The sequence below is a fragment of the Branchiostoma floridae genome, chromosome 7 (genome assembly GCF_000003815.2).
Source record: "Branchiostoma floridae strain S238N-H82 chromosome 7, Bfl_VNyyK, whole genome shotgun sequence".
Classification (NCBI taxonomy): Eukaryota; Metazoa; Chordata; class Leptocardii; order Amphioxiformes; family Branchiostomatidae; genus Branchiostoma; species Branchiostoma floridae.
The window spans coordinates 25,379,112-25,399,532 of record NC_049985.1 but is presented as its reverse complement, the minus strand read 5'-3'; the positions used below and the strand labels follow the sequence as shown (position 1 = coordinate 25,399,532).

The window sequence follows — 20,421 nt, the reverse complement described above, 5'->3', positions numbered from 1 at the left end:
GGATTTCGGGACTGGTGCGATGTTGGCTGATTTCCATTTGAGGGGCACTGTACCGTCTTCGTACGAGGCATTGAAGAGGTGAGTTATGATGGGTGCAAGATCTTCGGCGTGTTCTTTAAGGATCCAGCTGGGGAGATCGTCCGGACCACTTGCCTTTCTGGGGTTGATGGACTTCAGCAAGGCTTTTACTTCTCCAATCGAGCAGAGTTCATGACCACTGGCTCCACGTGGGAGAGGGAACAAGGAGAGTGGCCGGCCCTGGCACCAAGATTCGGAGAAGTGCTTGTTGGTGCTTTCTGCCACTTCCACAGCAGATAGTCCACCCGTTGTGACAGACCCAGACCTCTCGCACGTTCTTCCAAGCTCCTTATTGATGCATGACCACCACTTGCTTGGATGTTCGCGCTTCAGGTGTTGAATGTGGTTACGATAGTGCCAGTTCTTAGCTTGTCGTATGATAGTCTTCACCTTGTTTCTGAGGCGTCTCCAGATGGGCGATTTACCATGTCGCTGGAATTCTATTTGCCGTTTGACGATCGCCCTTTTGACTCTGTCCGTCATCCAGGTCTTGTTGTTCTTAGGGACGGTTTTAACACGCATAGGAAAGTGTTTTTCGACGAGGGCATTCATGGTGGTGGAAAAGGTTGAAACCCTTTCCTCGACGGACACTGCTTCACTCACTGCCGTCCACTCCGTCCCGGCTAGGGCTAGTGCGAAGTCAACTTTCCTTGCATTGGTTACCACCCTGCGACAGCATTTGACTGTTTTCTTCCTTTTCTATACAGTTCTTCATTACTGATCCTATTTGGCCAGTAGATGTTACATTCCTTATGCAACGCAACACTGATATGGTCTTTACATTGTTGTTTGTTCACTTAACGTTTTATTATATAAAACATTTAGTCAAATTAGTACGCCCCTCCCTCAATAAACATTTAAGTCACGGTCCTCGATACACCTGCGCCCTCCTCACACGCCTTAGCATCAGCACCTGCAGTCTGAACCATAGCTTATGTGTACGAAATTTAGTTTCTAGTCCAGCCTGTAACTGTGGGTGTCGAAGCGAAAGCCTTGTACATTTTTGTTACACTCACTGCCCTACCTATCAACAACACAAACACAGAACTAATCTTTTCGGTAATCTTCAGAACATACTAGGTAGCACTCTTGATTTGAACAGTCTTGAATCAGCCCGCATCGAGCTACTATTAAGGGGCTCACCTTTCTTGTCACATGTTACAAACAGCAGTATTTTAAACGTAACCCAGACTTCCATTGTAGATACAAACCCTTTATCCATCAACCCCTCTGGCGTTATCCTTCTCAAAATCTACAAACTACAAGACCCATTGCAGTTCCAAACAAGTTACTAGGGGCCCAAAACGTACACCATTTACTCCTAGTCCCAACAACTATCCACCCCTTCAAAATCACGAACCTGGCACTTGTAAAACATTTTTACGCAAACTCAGTTGAAGCTCACTTGCAGTAGCAAAACCAGTCTCAATGAGGCCCATTATCGAACTTGTCCTCCCTTTTTGTGACCCTACCTATCCACCAAATATTATTAAGATCCATCAACAACATCTTGAGTTGATCTTGTTTACAGCCAAATGCATTTACACATACAGCCCGCAGCAGTACAGTAGGAAAAATTCATATCAACTATTTTCAAACTTGACCTTCCTTTTCACAAACGCTACACGCCTACCAAATATCGTGAAGATACACTAGCAGCTTCAAGAGTTATGCTGTCCACAAACAGACTAACAAAAATGCAAAGTTCGCTGCAGTACTGTAGGAAAACGCCCGGTAAAACCGAACTTGGCCTTCCTTTCCACAACCGCTAAAATCCACAAAAAGGTCCATCCACAGTTTCTCCAGTTATATTCCGTTGACCTACATATAGACCCATCACGTGCCGGCCCTTCAATAGCCTTCTTGGCGAAGGCAATGGATAATATACTAGTAGTAGCATATGATTTGTAATAGCGCGCAGTATAACTTATAAGAATGACATATACGAGGGGTGATCAATGATTCCTCGGCCTGACCCAGAAAAATAAGGACAACTCAGATTTCTAAGCATAGATGTCAAGTATAAAGTCTTATATGAATGTGTACCAAAATTCAAATTAGTGTGATCATTACTTTGCAGCCGACACCCAGTAACGTTAGCTAAGGGGGGTGGGGGAGATGTTTGGGAGGGAGGCCAGATAGCTGTGACACCGGTTCAAAATTTGTTGAAGTAGTCCATGAAAATAAGACGCAAATCATAGGACACCACCTTATTTTTGGCTCTCAATTTTTCGGTTAATACTAAAGCAGTGTATAATCTTTGTTATTACACCAAAAGCCCGTTCACCGTAGTGTTTTTCGGTGGCGCAAATTTCGCCGTGCGGCAAATACTTCTTGATATTAGTGCGCGATAGCGGTAACGCGGTTTCGTCGCCTGATTACCCAGATCGTACGTTCTATGTTCGTTGTCCAGCTGGCCGTGACGTCATCGGCTTGCACAGGTAGACGCCTGATTACCCTGCTAACTCGGTCAGACAGTCCTACAGGCCGCGTCTTTGGCGCTAGGACGACGGAGTCCGGCGGGGATAGTCTCCTGACGGCAAAAGCTGGACGGCCTGCCTTTCCTGTCGCCCGTCAGCTCGAAAATACTCTGGCGCAATACATTGTCAATGGGGACAGAGTAAAATTAAGGTTCTTAAGGCTTTACAGAACCCCGGGTCCTTGTGGTCGCCCACCATGGTGCTCGATCTAAGCGCCCGGCCAAGGCGCATGGGACAGGCCTAAAATCGATGTCGCTGGTGGTCTCAACCTCTCCAATATCGCGATTTATAACTTTCGCAGTTGTCCAGCTGGCCGTGACGTCATCGGCTTGCACAGGTAGACGCCTGATTACCCTGCTAACTCGGTCAGACAGTCCTACAGGCCGCGTCTTTGGCGCTAGGACGACGGAGTCCGGCGGGGATTGTCTCCTGACGGCAAAAGCTGGACGGCCTGCCTTTCCTGTCGCCCGTCAGCTCGAAAATACTCTGGCGCAATACATTGTCAATGGGGACAGAGTAAAATTAAGGTTCTTAAGGCTTTACAGAACCCCGGGTCCTTGTGGTCGCCCACCATGGTGCTCGATCTAAGCGCCCGGCCAAGGCGCATGGGACAGGCCTAAAATCGATGTCGCTGGTGGTCTCAACCTCTCCAATATCGCGATTTATAACTTTCGCAGTTGTCCAGCTGGCCGTGACGTCATCGGCTTGCACAGGTAGACGCCTGATTACCCTGCTAACTCGGTCAGACAGTCCTACAGGCCGCGTCTTTGGCGCTAGGACGACGGATCCGGCGGGGATTGTCTCCTGATGGCAAACGTTGGACGCTCTGCCTATCCTGTCGCCCCGTCAGCTCGAAAATACTCTGGCGCAATACATTGTCAATGGGGACAGAGTAAAATTAAGGTTCTTAAGGCTTTACAGAACCCCGGGTCCTTGTGGTCGCCCACCATGGTGCTCGATCTAAGCGCCCGGCCAAGGCGCAGGGGACAGGCCTAAAATCGATGTCGCTGGTGGTCTCAACCTCTCCAATATCGCGATTTATAACTTTCACAGTTGTCCAGCTGGCCGTGACGTCATCGGCTTGCACAGGTAGACGCCTGATTACCCTGCTAACTCGGTCAGACAGTCCTACAGGCCGCGTCTTTGGCGCTAGGACGACGGAGTCCGGCGGGGATTGTCTCCTGATGGCAAACGTTGGACGCTCTGCCTATCCTGTCGCCCGTCAGCTCGAAAATACTCTGGCGCAATACATTGTCAATGGGGACAGAGTAAAATTAAGGTTCTTAAGGCTTTACAGAACCCCGGGTCCTTGTGGTCGCCCACCATGGTGCTCGATCTAAGCGCCCGGCCAAGGCGCATGGGACAGGCCTAAAATCGATGTCGCTGGTGGTCTCAACCTCTCCAAATCGCGATTTATAACTTTCACAGTTATCCAGCTGGCCGTGACGTCATCGGCTTGCACAGGTAGACGCCTGATTACCCTGCTAACTCGGTCAGACAGTCCTACAGGCCGCATCTTTGGCGCTAGGACGACGGAGTCCGGCGGGGATTGTCTCCTGATGGCAAACGTTGGACGCTCTGCCTATCCTGTCGCCCGTCAGCTCGAAAATACTCTGGCGCAATACATTGTCAATGGGGACAGAGTAAAATTAAGGTTCTTAAGGCTTTACAGAACCCCGGGTCCTTGTGGTCGCCCACCATGGTGCTCGATCTAAGCGCCCGGCCAAGGCGCATGGGACAGGCCTAAAATCGATGTCGCTGGTGGTCTCAACCTCTCCAATATCGCGATTTATAACTTTCACAGTTGTCCAGCTGGCCGTGACGTCATCGGCTTGCACAGGTAGACGCCTGATTACCCTGCTAACTCGGTCAGACAGTCCTACAGGCCGCGTCTTTGGCGCTAGGACGACGGAGTCCGGCGGGGATTGTCTCCTGATGGCAAACGTTGGACGCTCTGCCTATCCTGTCGCCCGTCAGCTCGAAAATACTCTGGCGCAATACATTGTCAATGGGGACAGAGTAAAATTAAGGTTCTTAAGGCTTTACAGAACCCCGGGTCCTTGTGGTCGCCCACCATGGTGCTCGATCTAAGCGCCCGGCCAAGGCGCAGGGGACAGGCCTAAAATCGATGTCGCTGGTGGTCTCAACCTCTCCAATATCGCGATTTATAACTTTCACAGTTATCCAGCTGGCCGTGACGTCATCGGCTTGCACAGGTAGACGCCTGATTACCCTGCTAACTCGGTCAGACAGTCCTACAGGCCGCGTCTTTGGCGCTAGGACGACGGAGTCCGGCGGGGATTGTCTCCTGATGGCAAACGTTGGACGCTCTGCCTATCCTGTCGCCCGTCAGCTCGAAAATACTCTGGCGCAATACATTGTCAATGGGGACAGAGTAAAATTAAGGTTCTTAAGGCTTTACAGAACCCCGGGTCCTTGTGGTCGCCCACCATGGTGCTCGATCTAAGCGCCCGGCCAAGGCGCAGGGGACAGGCCTAAAATCGATGTCGCTGGTGGTCTCAACCTCTCCAATATCGCGATTTATAACTTTCACAGTTGTCCAGCTGGCCGTGACGTCATCGGCTTGCACAGGTAGACGCCTGATTACCCTGCTAACTCGGTCAGACAGTCCTACAGGCCGCGTCTTTGGCGCTAGGACGACGGAGTCCGGCGGGGATTGTCTCCTGATGGCAAACGTTGGACGCTCTGCCTATCCTGTCGCCCGTCAGCTCGAACAGTTGAAAACCGCTGCATTTTCGTTTATCAGGCGAAAAATGCCATGGTCGCGGAGTAATACAAAAATAACTTCGCTCTCCGATCAACTAGTACTGCTCCACGCACAAAAATGATACAACCTACAGGCTTTTTAGGAAATTCAACAAAAGTATGAACAGCTGTAACGATCACGAAGTAATGGAGATCAAAAATTAGGGAGACAACAGCGCACTTCCGATCTATTACATCACCGGCCCCTTTCGCCAACTCCGGTCAGATTTGAACTACGACCCTTAACCTAAACGCCTGATCACCCTGATTACCCAGTACAGGTCTGCATTAGTCCCTAAGTGAATTATTGCGTACGTAATATTTCGTATGTCTTTGCGACTTTGCGACGTTTCATTTATCGTTTAGGAAAGATGCAGTTTCTTTTCTTGAATGGCGTTATAGATGTATCGCCCTATGTGATTAGATGATCGCATTATTCAGAGTATGTTGCATATGTAGCTACTTGTGTGTGGCAACGTTGGATTCGACTTACACAATATCGGAATGATTTTGTCTTTCATCATTTAATGTAGGACATGCCATAACAAATTCAGTGAGTTCTTCGTTTCTGGCAATACAAATGTATCACAGTATGTTTCCTTTGTTGCGGTTTATATGCTGATAACTTAATAAAGAAAACAGTTGAATCATCACGATTTCAGAACAGTGCAAGGAATGGAGTTTCCAAGAGCGTTGCCAGTAAAAACAACAGCACAAAGATATCGAACCTACAAGAGATGCAGAATGGGGTTCAAGTAGAATTACTTTGCTTCCCATCTTTGGTGTGAAAATCGCGGATAAAGATATTTCTTTCTTTTCAATTTCATCAGCAACAGAGTTCCCGAGAGCGTCACCAGTAACAGTAACAAGCATAGCGAAACTGGAAAAAAGGAGGTGCAGAAAAGCGCTAAGATAGGATGGAGTTACATATTTTATTTACAAATTGGGTTTGAAAATCACTGATATAGATGTTTTATTTGTCGGCAACGTCTATTACACAAAGGAGGCTTTCATATTTCGATAGTGTTAATACTTTGCTATTACAGCAGTCTGGCTATTACAGCAGTTTCCTGTAACTGTTATATGTCTGTCAAGTCAAGTCAAGTCATACAGTAAAATGACCTGTACCTATCACTAGCTCTTCACGAGGCACGATTGTACAATATAAAGGTCTGTCATTCATTTATCTGTAACGGGAGCAATCACGTGACAGCCACGTGGTAAGCTGCGTGACTGCATGGTAACAGGTGTTCTTGTAACCATGGAGAAAGAAGTCGGGCGTTCTCTAAGAACGTATCTGTTGATGCCATCGCATGCAAGACTTCAGGAGCTTCTTGTCAAGACTTCTGGTGGCCTCCGAAGTAAGTAGATTGGTTATATGTAGTGAACATCTTTTCCCATGCCCTTTGTTTTCTTTGCAAACGCATTTACTGGACTAAGACATGCTTTGCACTTGTTTGTTTAACTGCCGCATTAGTCGAATCAGCCATCGTACTACTAGGATACTTAATTCGTAGACTATAGCTTTTTCTAAGTGTAGAGAGAAGCGAAGTCTACTACGGAAGTCTTTTCACTTCATTTCTCATGTAGCCGAAGCTATCTAGCTATAGGAAAGACGTAGACTACGATGTTTAGTGCGACAGTTTCAAAATCTGTTTAGTGTAAATAGTGCTTTATCATCAATTGGAAATAACGTAAGTCATTTTGTATTTCATCTAGATTGCCAGCTGTCTGTAACATTGATGCTATGTAACGTTTAAGTAGGTACCATCTGGATAGTAGATCGCTCCTATGTTCGCTTCTGCTATCGGACGGAAACACAGAGAAGCGACTGTATATAGTGTATAATGAATGTCAGAGCTCGCGGTGTTATTCGAAACCGTTTGGTTCGAACAGGTGATACAAGAACACCTGTTCGAACAATGTGATAGTGTTCTTGTAACCATGGAGAAAGAAGTCGGGTGTTCTCTAAGAACGTATCTGTTGCTGCCATCGAATGCATTCGAGAGTTGAACGTCGCTGATTCAAACTTTGCCTTCCGTCTTCAGACATCAGACAACAAGACTTCAGGAGCTTCTTGTCGAGACAGCTGGTGGCCATAACTCTAAGTAGGTTGTTTACATTTACTGAACTTCTTTTCTTATGTCTTATGTGATTCTTTTACGAACAGTTTTAATTTGCGATGCGCAGTGAAATCGACAATGTTGTCCATGTGGATGATTAGGAAGGTATACGTTCATAACCTGCCAGAAGGGAAACCTCTCATTTTGACACTGACCGCCTTGGCGGGCAGACGTACAAGTGATATGCTTCCGCTGTAAAACAAGCCGCCGCCAATGTCAGGCGTTTTAGGTTACAAATTGTAAGTTAGTGACAATCAGTCAACAGTGGCAAGGTCAGGAAAGGGACTAGCATCGGTGTCGGGCAGTAATAGAGAACTCGGCGTCATGGACACAATAAGGAACAAGGACACTGTGTGTATGGTGTACCCTGCTCATCTAATATTTCTTCACCGGGTTCTAAATCCTATCCATGATAAGAAAATGTCGATTTCACGATTAGAGTAATGGCTATGGGGAGGTAATACGAACGGTAATTCGAATTTGTTATATAATAAGAAAACAGAGTTACACGGAGCGCTGACTTCGGTGTATCTGGAACAAAGCAGAAACGTAGGACTATTTGTCAACTAATTTCACATAAATCTGAGCTCACAAAGAATCAATATAACGTACCATAATGCTGCTGAAGTCAACTACAGTGTATTTTGTCGTCGAGATCCGCCACATGCAGCAGCAGAGATCGGTAACATAATCCTCCAGCTATGTCGCACACTTTGCCCGATATATGACACCTAAATGGACACACAACAACAAAATCGGGAAGGGGTGGGCCGAAGGACATACCCAAGGAAAGGCATTTATACCAGATATGATTGATACGGTGATTTACGATGTAATTAGTTGCTTTTTGAACAGATTAGTTCTGACAAACTAATAACTGTTAGGGCTTTCAGGACAATGCTGGTAATGGTTATTTTGTGACACAAAGATGGCAATGCCCCTCTAACGTTGAGTATTTTGTTATTATTGTACATGATAAAATAGGAGAGCATTCCTCACTGACAACCATCTAATCAAAACTTAAACATTTCAAGTTGTTAGCTTGACAGAATACACATTTCCACATCAAAATACAACATAATGATCTAAGAGGAGTTGACATTGATCTTGTTATACTTTCAGTACATTACAATATAAACTAACAAACTCATTACAACATGTAATGTCCCCTAATATTACAAGTGTAAAACCATTTAGACTACATCATGAAGAAAATATGATATGATACACTGCACCTAAAAGACCCAAACATGGCTCATTCTGTACATCATGTTCAGATTGTAAGGAGTGGACATACAGCACTCTAGCATACAGATCCTACAGGCTTCTACACATCTGACTGCTGGCCCTGATGACTCATTTTCCTTTATCATTACTGTCCATAATTAGATATAAAAACGGTGTGTTATATACAGTACTGTCCCTGAGAGAAGGCAGTCTGTGCAAGTAAGGAGGTGGTCTAGGCAACTTGATTGAACTTGTAATTGTTCTTGTCCCTCGAATGTTCTGATGGACTTGTCAGCAATAGGTTTCTGTCCGAGTCAGGATATTTGTGTTCTGTGGAGAAAAAAAAAGTACAGTGAGACTGGTGCTGTAAGTAAAATGCTTCTGTTACTTTTTCTCCCTTTCTCTCTGGAATCATGCAACAATGATATACTGTCTGAAGTTATCAACAACATCATATGCCAGTAATAAATGCACAACTGTTGTACCAGTGACATAATTTGACAGTAAAATGCTTCTGTGACTTTGTTTCCCCTCCTTATGAAATCATGCAGCAATGACATATTGTCTGAAGAAAAGATAACAGCATATTTCAGGATAAATAGATGAACACAACAAATTCTACAGTTGTCACAGTTGAAGGCATAAGTCACCACAAATATTTTTCAGCCCTCTTTTTCACTCTCTCTATACCTTTAGTGGTGGAATTTTTTTTTAGTAGTTGATCAACTCACTGCCGATGCTTGCAGTTTTCATTATCGTGTTAGGTAGGATACTATGAAGGGTGCTTGTTAATAGTCAAATTCATAGTCCATCTTTGCCATAATGATACCAGTAGCCTTGAGAGTTGAAAGCAATCGTACAAAAAGTTACTTTTCTGGAGAAGTTAGCATGTTCAAGTGTCATGTCAAGCTACTCATGGGGTGCACACCCTTCTATTTTTGACAGGGTGAACGATGTTGACACCCTCACAGAAAGCAAAGCTAGAGGAACTCTGGGGGCGTGGCCTTATGAAGTTCGACCCCCACTGCCCCCGATTGTCTGTTTTGGTAGACGAGGCAGTGGGAGTCGGTCTGAACATGAATCAGATCAAGGTGAGTGGACATTGACACTATAATCTTTACATAATTATCTTCTGTCTTCCTATGTAAGAAGTTTTGAACGTTGTTTCAAATTTATCTGCAGTGTAAAGCTAAGGGCACAACCCGCCGTACGTGCCAAAACGTGGGCAATCTTTTGGGATCCGTAAGTGGTAAGTACCGCCTCCGTATGACCTCGTAGGGAATCCGACGGATTTTGGAGCACGCAGACACGCCGTAGACCTTTACGTGCAGGCAAAATTTGTGTTGCCGTGTTGACGTACTCCCTCCCTGCTCTTGCCAGTCGTTCCCCACGTTTTCAGAAATACGTGGCAGACGTGGCCTCCTAAAAAAAACGGACAAATTGCACGTACGGCGGGTTGTGCCCTTAGCTTAACATATATATATATTGTTTTGTCCTGGTATTTGTTGATTTCCAGTGGACCAATGGTGGTTTCAAACTGTTTCTTTATTTTGAAAACGTTGCACTTTGAAGCCACCATTGGTTGACTGGACATCACTAAAACCTTTTTAAAAACGACACTTATATATGTAGGCTGTCGCACAGATAAAGGTGAACTAGCGTTACATGTTTTATGGAATACTGTGCTTCATTACTTCCTCGTACTTGTGCATTGAAATTCCTCTGTCATCCCAAGCAACGTTATGGCTTTAATGATGCTTTCGTCTTAACCTTGAAGGTTCAAGGTTCAAGGTTCGTGTTAACAAGCAACATCAAACTGAATGTTTCAATTGCACTATAGTTGTACTTGTTTATGTTGTACCTCACCTCCAGAACTACGTGAAGAAAGCCCGTTTGGAGACCGGTATGTGCAGTTGGGAGCAGGAGGATGTGGACAGGGAGGTGCTCATCGCTCTGACCGTAAGTAAATAGACCAGCATCAAGTAAGTACATTCGTTCACTCCCAATTGGCCAAGTTTACTCCCAAGATGGAGAGAGTTTCCTGACCAAGTGTTTTGTGGACTTTTCCATGTTGTGCATTGGTAAAAGGGATGTAGACACACAGAAAAGGCTACAAAATAAGCCAGGGTGATGCATCTGCTTGGAGATTAACTATTCCTCTTCTTCACCACATACTAGATAAGCTGTCACAGATGCAGACCACCACAGCATTCTCTTCTGTACAGTATTATTTGCTCCTAATCCCAGAACCACAACGCTTTCAGGTCCCTTGTGACAGTTTTCTTCCCGCTCATTTGCTGCCATCCCCTTCTTTGTTATTCCTTAGTGGAACCCAGTTCAGATCCATCCAAGGGAAGCATGTCCTTGGCATCCTAACAACAAACCAAACCAAAGTAGACAGGATTGGTTAACCTGTTCTTTGGTGAACCTCCCAGCTCAAGATGCATTGTTGCCATGTCAGTGTCAGCATGGCCCATATGCATAACCTAATCTCCAAGCAGATTCGACGGTGCCATAAGATAGTATCAAAGCTGGCCAAGGAGTATAGCCGGCCAAAGGGAGTCAAACGGGCACTTGATACTATATTACACCACCGTGGATCTACTTGGAGATAGCCACCTCTGATCTGCAGTGCCAAGGTGTTTCTCTTGCCTTACTGTTGTTTGTCAAGTTTCTGCACACGGCAAAAGAATGTGAACTCGACAATCTACGCTTAGATTCTGACTGACATTTTTGTGTTTCTGCAGCTTGACGAGCTGAGGGTCAGGCGAGGCATCTCCCTCCAGGACGAGGTCGACATCTTGACTTGGACTAGTAAGTAGCTTAGCATGAAAGCTCATCTGTGTTTGTATAATCTATATTAAAGTTTTTCACTGTCATTCAACACAAGAAATTGCTCACCTCGAATTTTCGGTCGCACATCCGTCGACCTTCGTCAGGAGTGATGATTTAATTACTCTGAACACGTGACCTAGGGACACGTAACTCGAGTAAAGAATCGTAGATGCCTGGCAGTCGGTATCGGCCCCCGTCTCTGTTAAGTGTCGGCTGGTGTGCTCTTATGTAGATGGCCTCCTTTACCCCTGTGCTCTTATGTAGATGGCCTCCTTTACCCCCCTTCACGAAGTAATCCATTTCAGTATCTAATATACTATAACTTCGTGAGGGGGGGGGTAAAGGAGTCCATCTACATAAGATCACACAAGCCGACACTTAACCGAGACGGGGGCCGATACCGCCTGCCAGGCATCTACGATTCTTTACTTGAGTCACGTGTCCCTAGGTCACGTGCTCAGAGTGACTTAATCACCACTCATGACGAAGGTCGACGGATGAGAGACCGAAATGTGTTGAATGACAGTGAAAAATTTCAATATAGTAAGTAGCTTGTCAAGTATGCCCAAGTTTCTTAAAGCATGTGTAGCAGTGAACCATCACTTCAGATAAATAAATTTTTCTTCTTTTTTATTTGTGAAAACTTGAATAGATTTTTTTCCTGTGTGTTTTTCTTTTCTATTATGCTTTCATTTTATACTTGTTTATCTTTTTCTATTTCTACCTATAATCATTTTTATTAGATTCTTATATGATTCTATACTTGAATCAAATGGTATTTTTTTCCTCTCTCAACCATCAACAGGTTCACAGAGAACGGGTCTGGAGCCGAGGGCCGCGTCCCCCTCACCGCCGCAGGGACCCCTCTCCGGAGCCCCCCCTCTGTCTCTCCGTCCAGGCGGCCAGGTACTGGCAGTCGGAGAGAATGACTGTGGACAGCTTGCACTGGTGGATGAGCATGAGATTGTTAAGAGCGAAGACGACCTGGACTATGAGGGACGGCTCCTGCCTACCCCGGTGGCCTTACCTGCTGGTAAGATCATCGTGGACGTGGCCGCCGGGGCTCTGCACTCGGCGTTTCTAACGTCCGAGGGAGAGGTGTGGACCTGCGGGAACAATGATGAGGGGGAGGTAGCGAGGCCCACCGCAGGGGACGTGGACGGTCATCGGGTGACTTCCACGTGCCTCGACGCATCCGGCCTCGTGGCGGCTGCAGTGTCCTGTGGCGACAGTTTCACCGCCATCCTCGACACTCGCGGCCGCCTCTTCTGGGCCGGACAGTTGAGGGTTAGTGTCAACCTTATGATTGATGAAGGTTCTTTGCATTTCTTAAAAAAAGATACAGCCAGCTTCATTCACATGTATATCCAGCCAACTTTATGCACATGTATACAGATATAATCAAATCTGTTTCTCCCACTTTTGTGCAGGACAGCAACGGGGTTTACTACAACATCGGGCCCCGTCTGCAGGAAGTCCCCGGGTGGTGGGCGCCAGTGACCAAGATCTCGACTGGCGGCAACCACCTGGCCGTCCTCGTCGCCAACACCATCGCCTGCTGCGGGGCTCCAGACCTTGGGCAACTTGGGAGGATCAGAGCCCGTCGTGCCCTGAAAAGATCATCAAAGGGTGAGTACCAAGATTTTGAGTAATTCTTGGTCATTCTCCTACGCAAAGACGAAACCCTAGAATTTTGGGGTCTAGCCCATTGGCGTTCTAGGACGCGGGGTTGTCTGTATGTAGAAGAATGCTCTTGGGCAGACATGAGAAGTCATCTGACATCAAACGTCAACATAGCTTCATTTTGTGAACCTGTTGGTATAGTGGCTTCTCTCACAATCCAAGCAGCAGTTGTGAAATATTTCTTTCTTCATGTTTTCCTACAGAGACGGCTCTGACCCTGTCCCCCTGGACCACAGCCTCAGACTTTGTCGACGTCTGCTGCGGGCAAAACACCACCATTGGCATCACCGCAGCAGGCGACATCTTTGGCTGTGGCGCAAACAACCAATGCCAGCTGGGTAAGTACTGTACATGCAGAAACTTTCGCGGTGGTTTAATGTTCGCTGTTTTCGCTGTGGCCGCTTCACCGCGAATTTAAAACCACCGCGAACATTTTTCCATTGCAGTAAGAGACTACAGTGCATGTTGCTACTGCAAAATTGAAACCACCGCGAAAAGTCCTTTTTCTCGCTACCACTAAATTAAATCCCCGCGAACTTAGTAACCCATCAGTGTTGCCTCAATAACCAACAGTCATCAGATTGAAAGCTACTTAAATTCTTATTGCCTTCTACCTATACATGTACATCTTCAAACTCAGTGAAAAGTGAACAGAACTGTTGATATGATACAAATTTAACGCAATTTTTCTCTTCTCTTTTTACAACAGCGCTTGAGGGGCCTCAGATCATCTGGACCACCACACGGATCGAGGCCCTGTCTCAGCGCCAGTTGGTGCAGGTGGCTATGGGGGACACCCATGGCATTGCCCTAAGCTCAACAGGTAGTCAAATATACGACTTGTAGAGTTTTCCCTTGTCTGTCCGGTGTTGCGACATTATGTATGGCTGTCACTCATATGCTTAAGCTAAGGGCACAACCCGCCGTACGTGCAATTTGTCCGTACGTTTTTTGGGGAGGCCACGTCCGCCACGTATGTTTGAAAACGTTCAGGCTGTATACAGGGCAGGCGCGTCGCCCGTACTGGCACGCACGGGGGGCGAATCCGCAGCCCGATGGCACACAAAGTTTTGCCTGCACGTGCACGTAAAGTTCCACGGCGCGTCTGCGTGCTCCAAAATCCGTCGAATTCCCTACGAGTTCGTACGGAGGCGGTACTTACCACTTACGGATCCCAAAAGATTGCCCACGTTTTGGCACGTAGACAGCACGTATTTGCACGTACGGCGGATTGTGCCCTTAGCTTAAGATATACCCCTTGTGTATCTTGTGCATCCCTGACTCGTTCTTTCTTCTCTTGTTTTGTTTGCACTCAGGAGCCGTTCTCTGCTGGGGAGACCGTTGGGAGGGACAGTTGGGGGATAATAGAGCCTGTGGAACACCGAGCGCCACTCCCCTGGCTGTCCACGGCCTGCCAAACGACATCCGGCAGGTCTCAGCGGGCCCCAGACAGTCATACTGTTGGACTAGTCTAAGTACGTCTAAAACACACATTGTCAAGTTGTTTGAAACTTATTCCCAGACATCTAACTTTCTAAGCAGAGGTTTGGCTCTGGTCGTTTTCTAGGCAGGTTTCTATTTTGTACAGTTTTACCATTTGCCACGGCCAAATAGAAAGCCTGACAAAACCACGGTCTTAAAACACGTTTGAAAAAGCCGTCTCCAAACCTCAATAGGACCCAAACATGGGACTGTCCCAGTGTGTATGAGTCCTGTGAGTTGTAATACATAAACTTGCTAATTTCTGCCCCTTCTGACTGATAACAAGTTTCTTTATCAACAACCAAGATATTATAAGTCACAGCTGACAGTTACTTTCACCGAAATGTCAGCTGTGATTGCATAAATCTTGGTTGTGAATAAAGAAACTGGTGATCGAAGGGAATTTCCAACCTAACAACAGGGGTGCCTAAGCACTTGCACGAACCTTATGAGATTCGTACGAACACTGTGTGATACGCACGAATCACTATCATGTGAAAACGCACGAACCTTATGAAAATCACACGAATCACTATGCGAAAACGTACGGACCTTATGTGATTCGCACGAATCACTATGTCACACACACGAACCTTATGCGATTTGCACGAACCTTATGAGAAACGGCCGACCACCGCCGGGTCAAATTGACATTACGTCATTCGCATAAGGTTCGTGCAAATCACATAAGGCTCGTACGTTTTCGCATAGAGATTCGTGTGATTTTCCTAAGGTCCGTGTGTTTTCGCATAGTGATTCGTGCGTATCACATAATGTTCGAACGATTCTAATAGGGTTCGAGCAAATGCTTAGGCACCCCTGAACAAAATTATTCATAGATGCCCTGTCTGATGTTTGTGTTCCCTTATCTTCTCAAGGTCAAGCTTACGCCTGGGGTTCAGGGGTCTCGAACCAGTTATGCGTTGGTAAAGAAGTGGATCGGAAGGAGGCCCCTGTCCCCATGGTCGGACTGCCCGCCCGACCCATCCTCAAGATCTCGGGGGGCGGGCAGCACGTCCTCGTCCTGGTAGAACCTCCTGCTCCCAAATGCTGACAGAGAAAAGACACCAGTATTAAAGAGACAATCTAAGTAATATCAGATATAGGAGAATTCTTTTTATAAAACCAACAGGTACTTACATTGCTTACGTTTCGATGTCTCTCAGACACCTTCGTCAGAGCTTCTAACTGGAGTTCTGCTTCTCACCGCTATATGTAGCCGATGTAGGTAGCGCAGTGCCAAAAAACACGTAAAGAAACGTAATTAAGCAATACCGGTTGAGTAAAAAGAATTCTCCTATATATATCCTATATTCTTCCAACCTGATGGAACTATTTTTGGATGTAAGTAATATCACTGTTCATTGTTGAAGACATTGGTTAATAACAAATGCTTCTGTTAGGCTGTGTGTTTTGTGGACAAAGAAATTCAAAGCTAGTACCATTAGGTAAAGCAATATGGTTACTATAACCAATATAATTTTTTATTTGAAAAGACCATGGATAATACTGATTACATGAAATGTATATAAGTGTTGCAATTGAATGGGTTCCATTATGTGTTTGGTGCTATATTCTTGTCATGAATTTAAGACCATTGTTTAGTGCATTTTACATGAATGCCAGGAACAAATCTTGTAAGAAAGCATATATAGTACCTCTCAGTGGTGTACCTTGACATTGGCATTAGGATCAGTAGCTCCTCCTGTCTCCTCTACACAGTACTACAACAGCATGGAGCAGGCTGCTGGGGAGTGTCTGAGAAGAAGGCTATGGAAAAAAGACTTTATTTTGAGTGTCAGGCATGTATATTATGACATTCATATAACCGTTACATCAAGAACAAAACAATTGTCACTCTAGTGACAGAGGCCAATATATAATCAATAGTAAATCATTGATATATAATCTTTGACAACTTTTCAGTGCTACATCTTTCATCATCACCTTCATGACTGCTGTGACATGACACTGTTGACAGGTGAATTTTTAAGAAAGACACTGTAAATTGAATAACACTACTAAATTGAATAATGATGCTAATGCATGTGTAGTAGTAGACGGTAACAAACATTGAAATCTAACTCAGCAAAGAAATTAAAGTGTTTCAAAATGTATGACATTGCCGTGGTTGTTAATGTGTTAGTGCAATTAGGGATAAGGTAAAAAATAGTTGGTAATTTGGTCAAGATTGTTTGTAGATGAGCTGAACAGCTATGGAATTGATGGATGGATGGATGGTATGAGTAGGCAATTTAAGTAGCAGCAGAAAAGTGGTAGCCCACAGAACAAAGAACAGACAGAAATACACATAGAAATGTATTTTACTGCATTAGGGTTAAAGATTTCCATACAACTTAAGGTTGAAGTTGTATTAGAACTTTTTTCTGCTGCTCTGCAATATTCTTCCACTTAGAACTGTATTCTCCTGCTTTCATTTGCATTTTCCTACTTTCTACGAATTGTTACTGTATTCTATCGAGGTCGACGGCAACAATGTGCAACACCTTTTTTTTTGCACTGCGCACTTACTTTTTTCTGTGCAAATAACTTGCTTTTTGCGCTGCACACTTACTTTTTTTTCGCTGCAAACTTACTTTTTTTTCGCTGCAAACTTACTTTTTTTCGCTGCACACTTACTTTTTTTTCGCTGCAAACTTACTTTTTTTTCGCTGCAAACTTACTTTTTTTCGCTGCAAACTTACTTTTTTTCGCTGCAAACTTACTTTTTTGCACTCGCTGCACACTTACCTCTTTTTTCCTCAATAGATGCAGGTTTAGGACAGTTGAATGAGCTTCTTAAAATAACAGACTTTTTTTACCAATAGATGCAGGATTAGGACAGTGAAGCTTCATATATTAAGAGACTTGTGTTTTTACCAATAGATGCACTTTTTGGGCTCTGAAGTATTTTATGATGACAGAATTCTTTTTTTCTCAACAGATGCAGGTTTAGGACATGTCGACAGTGAAGCTTCGTATAATAACAGACTTGTTTTTCCCAATAGATGCAGACTAGGTTTAGGACAGTGAAGTTTCTTTCAATAACAGACTTGTTTTCGTCAAATTTAAATCAAATTTCTTTATCACGCTGCAACAATGTTCTCCGACGACTATTTGCAACAAAGTTGTGGCGTACAGAAAGTGCGTCTATTTGTAATGGATGCCAAGCAAACTTCACTTGTGTCAAACGTAACCAATACTTTACAAGACGGATGGATATCTCTAATAGACTTTGCCAAGTGGAAGTCTGCCTAATTCAGACCCATATGCTAAGTTACTACTGTTTCTGGAGACTGAAAGGCTGTTATGTAGGGATTCGATCGGAGATAAGCCCGTGAGTTGTAAGTTTCTGGACAAAAGCTTTCCACACTGTTCTCTCTGAGGTCACCTCCTTAACTTTAACATATACATTTGCATAATTCCACCAGGTGCCATTATACCGCCACCTCAAAAAACGTTGTTATAGAGGCCTTCTCAAGATTGTCTTCAACACCTAAATGTCTGAATTGTATTACATTTAGGATATCTAACATTCGGTGTTCAAGACAATCTTGGGAAGACCTCTATACTAACGTTTTTTTTAGGTGGCGGTATTATGGCACCTGGTGGAATTATGATAGTCGATGTTATAAGGGTAACGTTCTTTGTTTTATTTCCACGATCTGATACAGACATCGGTAACGCGTACCGCTTCTTTGGTCTGCCAGCTGGTCTCTTTTATTTTTGGCAATGATTTGAAAATTAGTTTGACATCCCTGTCATCTGACGTTCTGTAGAGAGAGAAGACCAAACTGCCTCACATGACAGAGATCACTTAACTATTTGTTTTTTTTCTGGGTACAAATGCCCTAAAATCTGACATGTACATAAGTCATCATATCTGCATATGCATTACAAGGTAGCTTTACTTCATACTGAAAACAAATATTTTATCTACGATTGCCTGCCTGATTGCCATGGATCATCTGCTATGTATGCATATGTCGAGCCAAAACGTATGTTTGAATTTTTACAATAGCTATTGTAACAAAGTCACAGGATCAAATGCAATTATGAACTTAATTGAAACAGTGAAGCCAACTGAATATTCAATAAAGTACGCCATGAACAAGACAATAAAAGTCTAATCACTTCCACCGTGCACTTTGCTCTTGCACTCATTACCAATCCCTGCCTCCGTGCAGACTGTGATTTTGCACTCAATCTTCCAACCCCTGCCACCGTCAAACTGTGCATTTGCTATGAGAATACTAGTGTCAAATTAGTTTAAAGTTGATTTGAAATTCTGCGCTTTTCCCTGTCCTGTAGCTCAAATGTAAACGGTTTTTCTGATTTTGCCATGTTTACACAAGTCGCGTTCATCAGGGCATTTTCCTTCAACTGGAAGTGTTGCATTTGAATGCCTTTTGGTTGGTACACTCCGAAGCGCTTATCATTTGTCTTTGCTTTACTGGCACTGTCAGACTGAAGACACTCGTCTTGTAACTGCAGATTTTTGGCCTTTAAAACTTCCACCTCTTTTCTCCAGTCGAAGGGGAGTTTGGAAAGCTTAGACCACAGTGTTTTGTTGAAGTGATCGAACAACATGACATCCGACCTGTTCCATTGACGGATTTTTTCCGCCATATCTGCTGTCATGCTACGTATGGATTCATTTTTTCGAGCGTTAATTTTGAAAAACGTGACGTCATTGATGTCCCAGCAAAGCGTGTGTTTCAGCAGAACCAAGGACTCTTCGAAATAGTCTGCTATCATCACAACAGAAAAGATTTTCTCGATTCGATCAATGTCAAATTCTATACTCTCGTCCGAGTCCGATTCTGTCCTCATATTCCCAAATTCATACAACATAGGGTTACGGTAACGCTGCGGGTTTCTTTTTCCGGACTTGGCGAAGTGAAAAGGCTGTTCGAGAAAGGTCTTTAAAGGCTCAGAAGTGTTAATCCGGAATTGTTTGTCGAATCGCATGTAAGTGAATATCGATTCAAACATGTAGACTGGGTCCCTAATGATGGTAATATATACAGTATCGTCTGGCATAAGTTCTCGAATGTGTTCGTGATGAAATAGCATGTGGTGGCAGAGGATATTGTAGGTGGTGTTTTTCTTCGCAAGGTTCTCTTGCAGCACATATGACTTCCGAAATAACCTGGGCCAGCCCATTATGTGTCCCCTTATTGGTAGAGCAAAGGTGAGGTTTCTAGTACTGCCGAATCGCATAATTACGTTTTGTACAGTAGAACTAGCCGTCTTGTGGGTCTTCAAGAAAACAAGGTTTGTTTTTTCGTTGCATGTGTTGGATGTATTGCCAAATCCATCTCGTTCTGGTACTTTCATAGAGCTGATATTCATATCATTGGTTGGCCTTTTCCAGAAACCGTTGTGTGTGTGAACCCTTCTTCCCAAGGTTATGCTGGTCTTGCGGTCGTTTGGCTCATCTGTTAGGGCATTGTTGTCCCCATCCCGTGTGTGTTTCTTTACTCGTTGGTTTCGGTCCGTGTTGCCTGAATCCCGTGTCCCCGTGATCTTGTTAGTGGCATCATGAGTCATCTCTGTCTTCAACCTGCATTCATAATGTATAATGTATTTATAATCCCGAAAATAATTTCATCAGGTTGGTAGAATATAGGATATCGATATATGAGAATTCTTGTACACAACCAAAATTAAACTTGCTTGCTTACGTTTGGGTGTCTATCAGACACCTTCCTCAGAGCTTCTGACTGGGGTTCTGCTTCTCGTCG

The 20,421-nt window shown here is 44.5% G+C and overlaps 2 protein-coding genes across 2 annotated transcripts in view; one reads left to right on the top strand and one right to left on the bottom strand.

Annotated features, from left to right (window-relative positions):
* The first annotated feature begins 6,605 nt into the window (after positions 1-6,605).
* LOC118419196 (regulator of chromosome condensation-like) lies at positions 6,606-16,449 on the top strand. The gene is made up of 12 exons (XM_035825539.1): positions 6,606-6,685; positions 7,373-7,432; positions 9,620-9,765; positions 10,547-10,633; positions 11,422-11,488; positions 12,315-12,796; positions 12,940-13,138; positions 13,396-13,530; positions 13,902-14,015; positions 14,509-14,667; positions 15,553-15,764; positions 16,397-16,449. The coding sequence occupies exons 3-11, from the start codon at positions 9,628-9,630 to the stop codon at positions 15,726-15,728; spliced, it is 1,557 nt and encodes a 518-aa protein (XP_035681432.1). The 5' UTR covers positions 6,606-6,685; positions 7,373-7,432; positions 9,620-9,627; the 3' UTR covers positions 15,729-15,764; positions 16,397-16,449.
* A 2,254-nt stretch (positions 16,450-18,703) lies between these two features.
* The window catches only part of LOC118419195 (galactose-3-O-sulfotransferase 2-like), a 3,031-nt gene continuing 1,313 nt past the window's right edge, over positions 18,704-20,421 (bottom strand). Inside the window, exon 2 of the mRNA XM_035825538.1 lies at positions 18,704-20,240. Within this exon, the coding sequence (XP_035681431.1) occupies positions 18,944-20,240 (1,297 nt within the window). The 3' untranslated portion in view covers positions 18,704-18,943. The remainder of the gene's footprint in view (positions 20,241-20,421) is intronic.

Bases quoted from the DNA above. Each gene is read 5' to 3' on its own strand.
- LOC118419196 (XM_035825539.1), top strand. From the start codon at position 9,628: ATGTTGACACCCTCACAGAAAGCAAAGCTAGAGGAACTCTGGGGGCGT. The intron at 10,634-11,421 runs GTAAGTAAATAG...GTGTTTCTGCAG, and splicing joins AGGTGCTCATCGCTCTGACC to CTTGACGAGCTGAGGGTCAG. The intron at 13,139-13,395 runs GTGAGTACCAAG...GTTTTCCTACAG, and splicing joins CCTGAAAAGATCATCAAAGG to AGACGGCTCTGACCCTGTCC.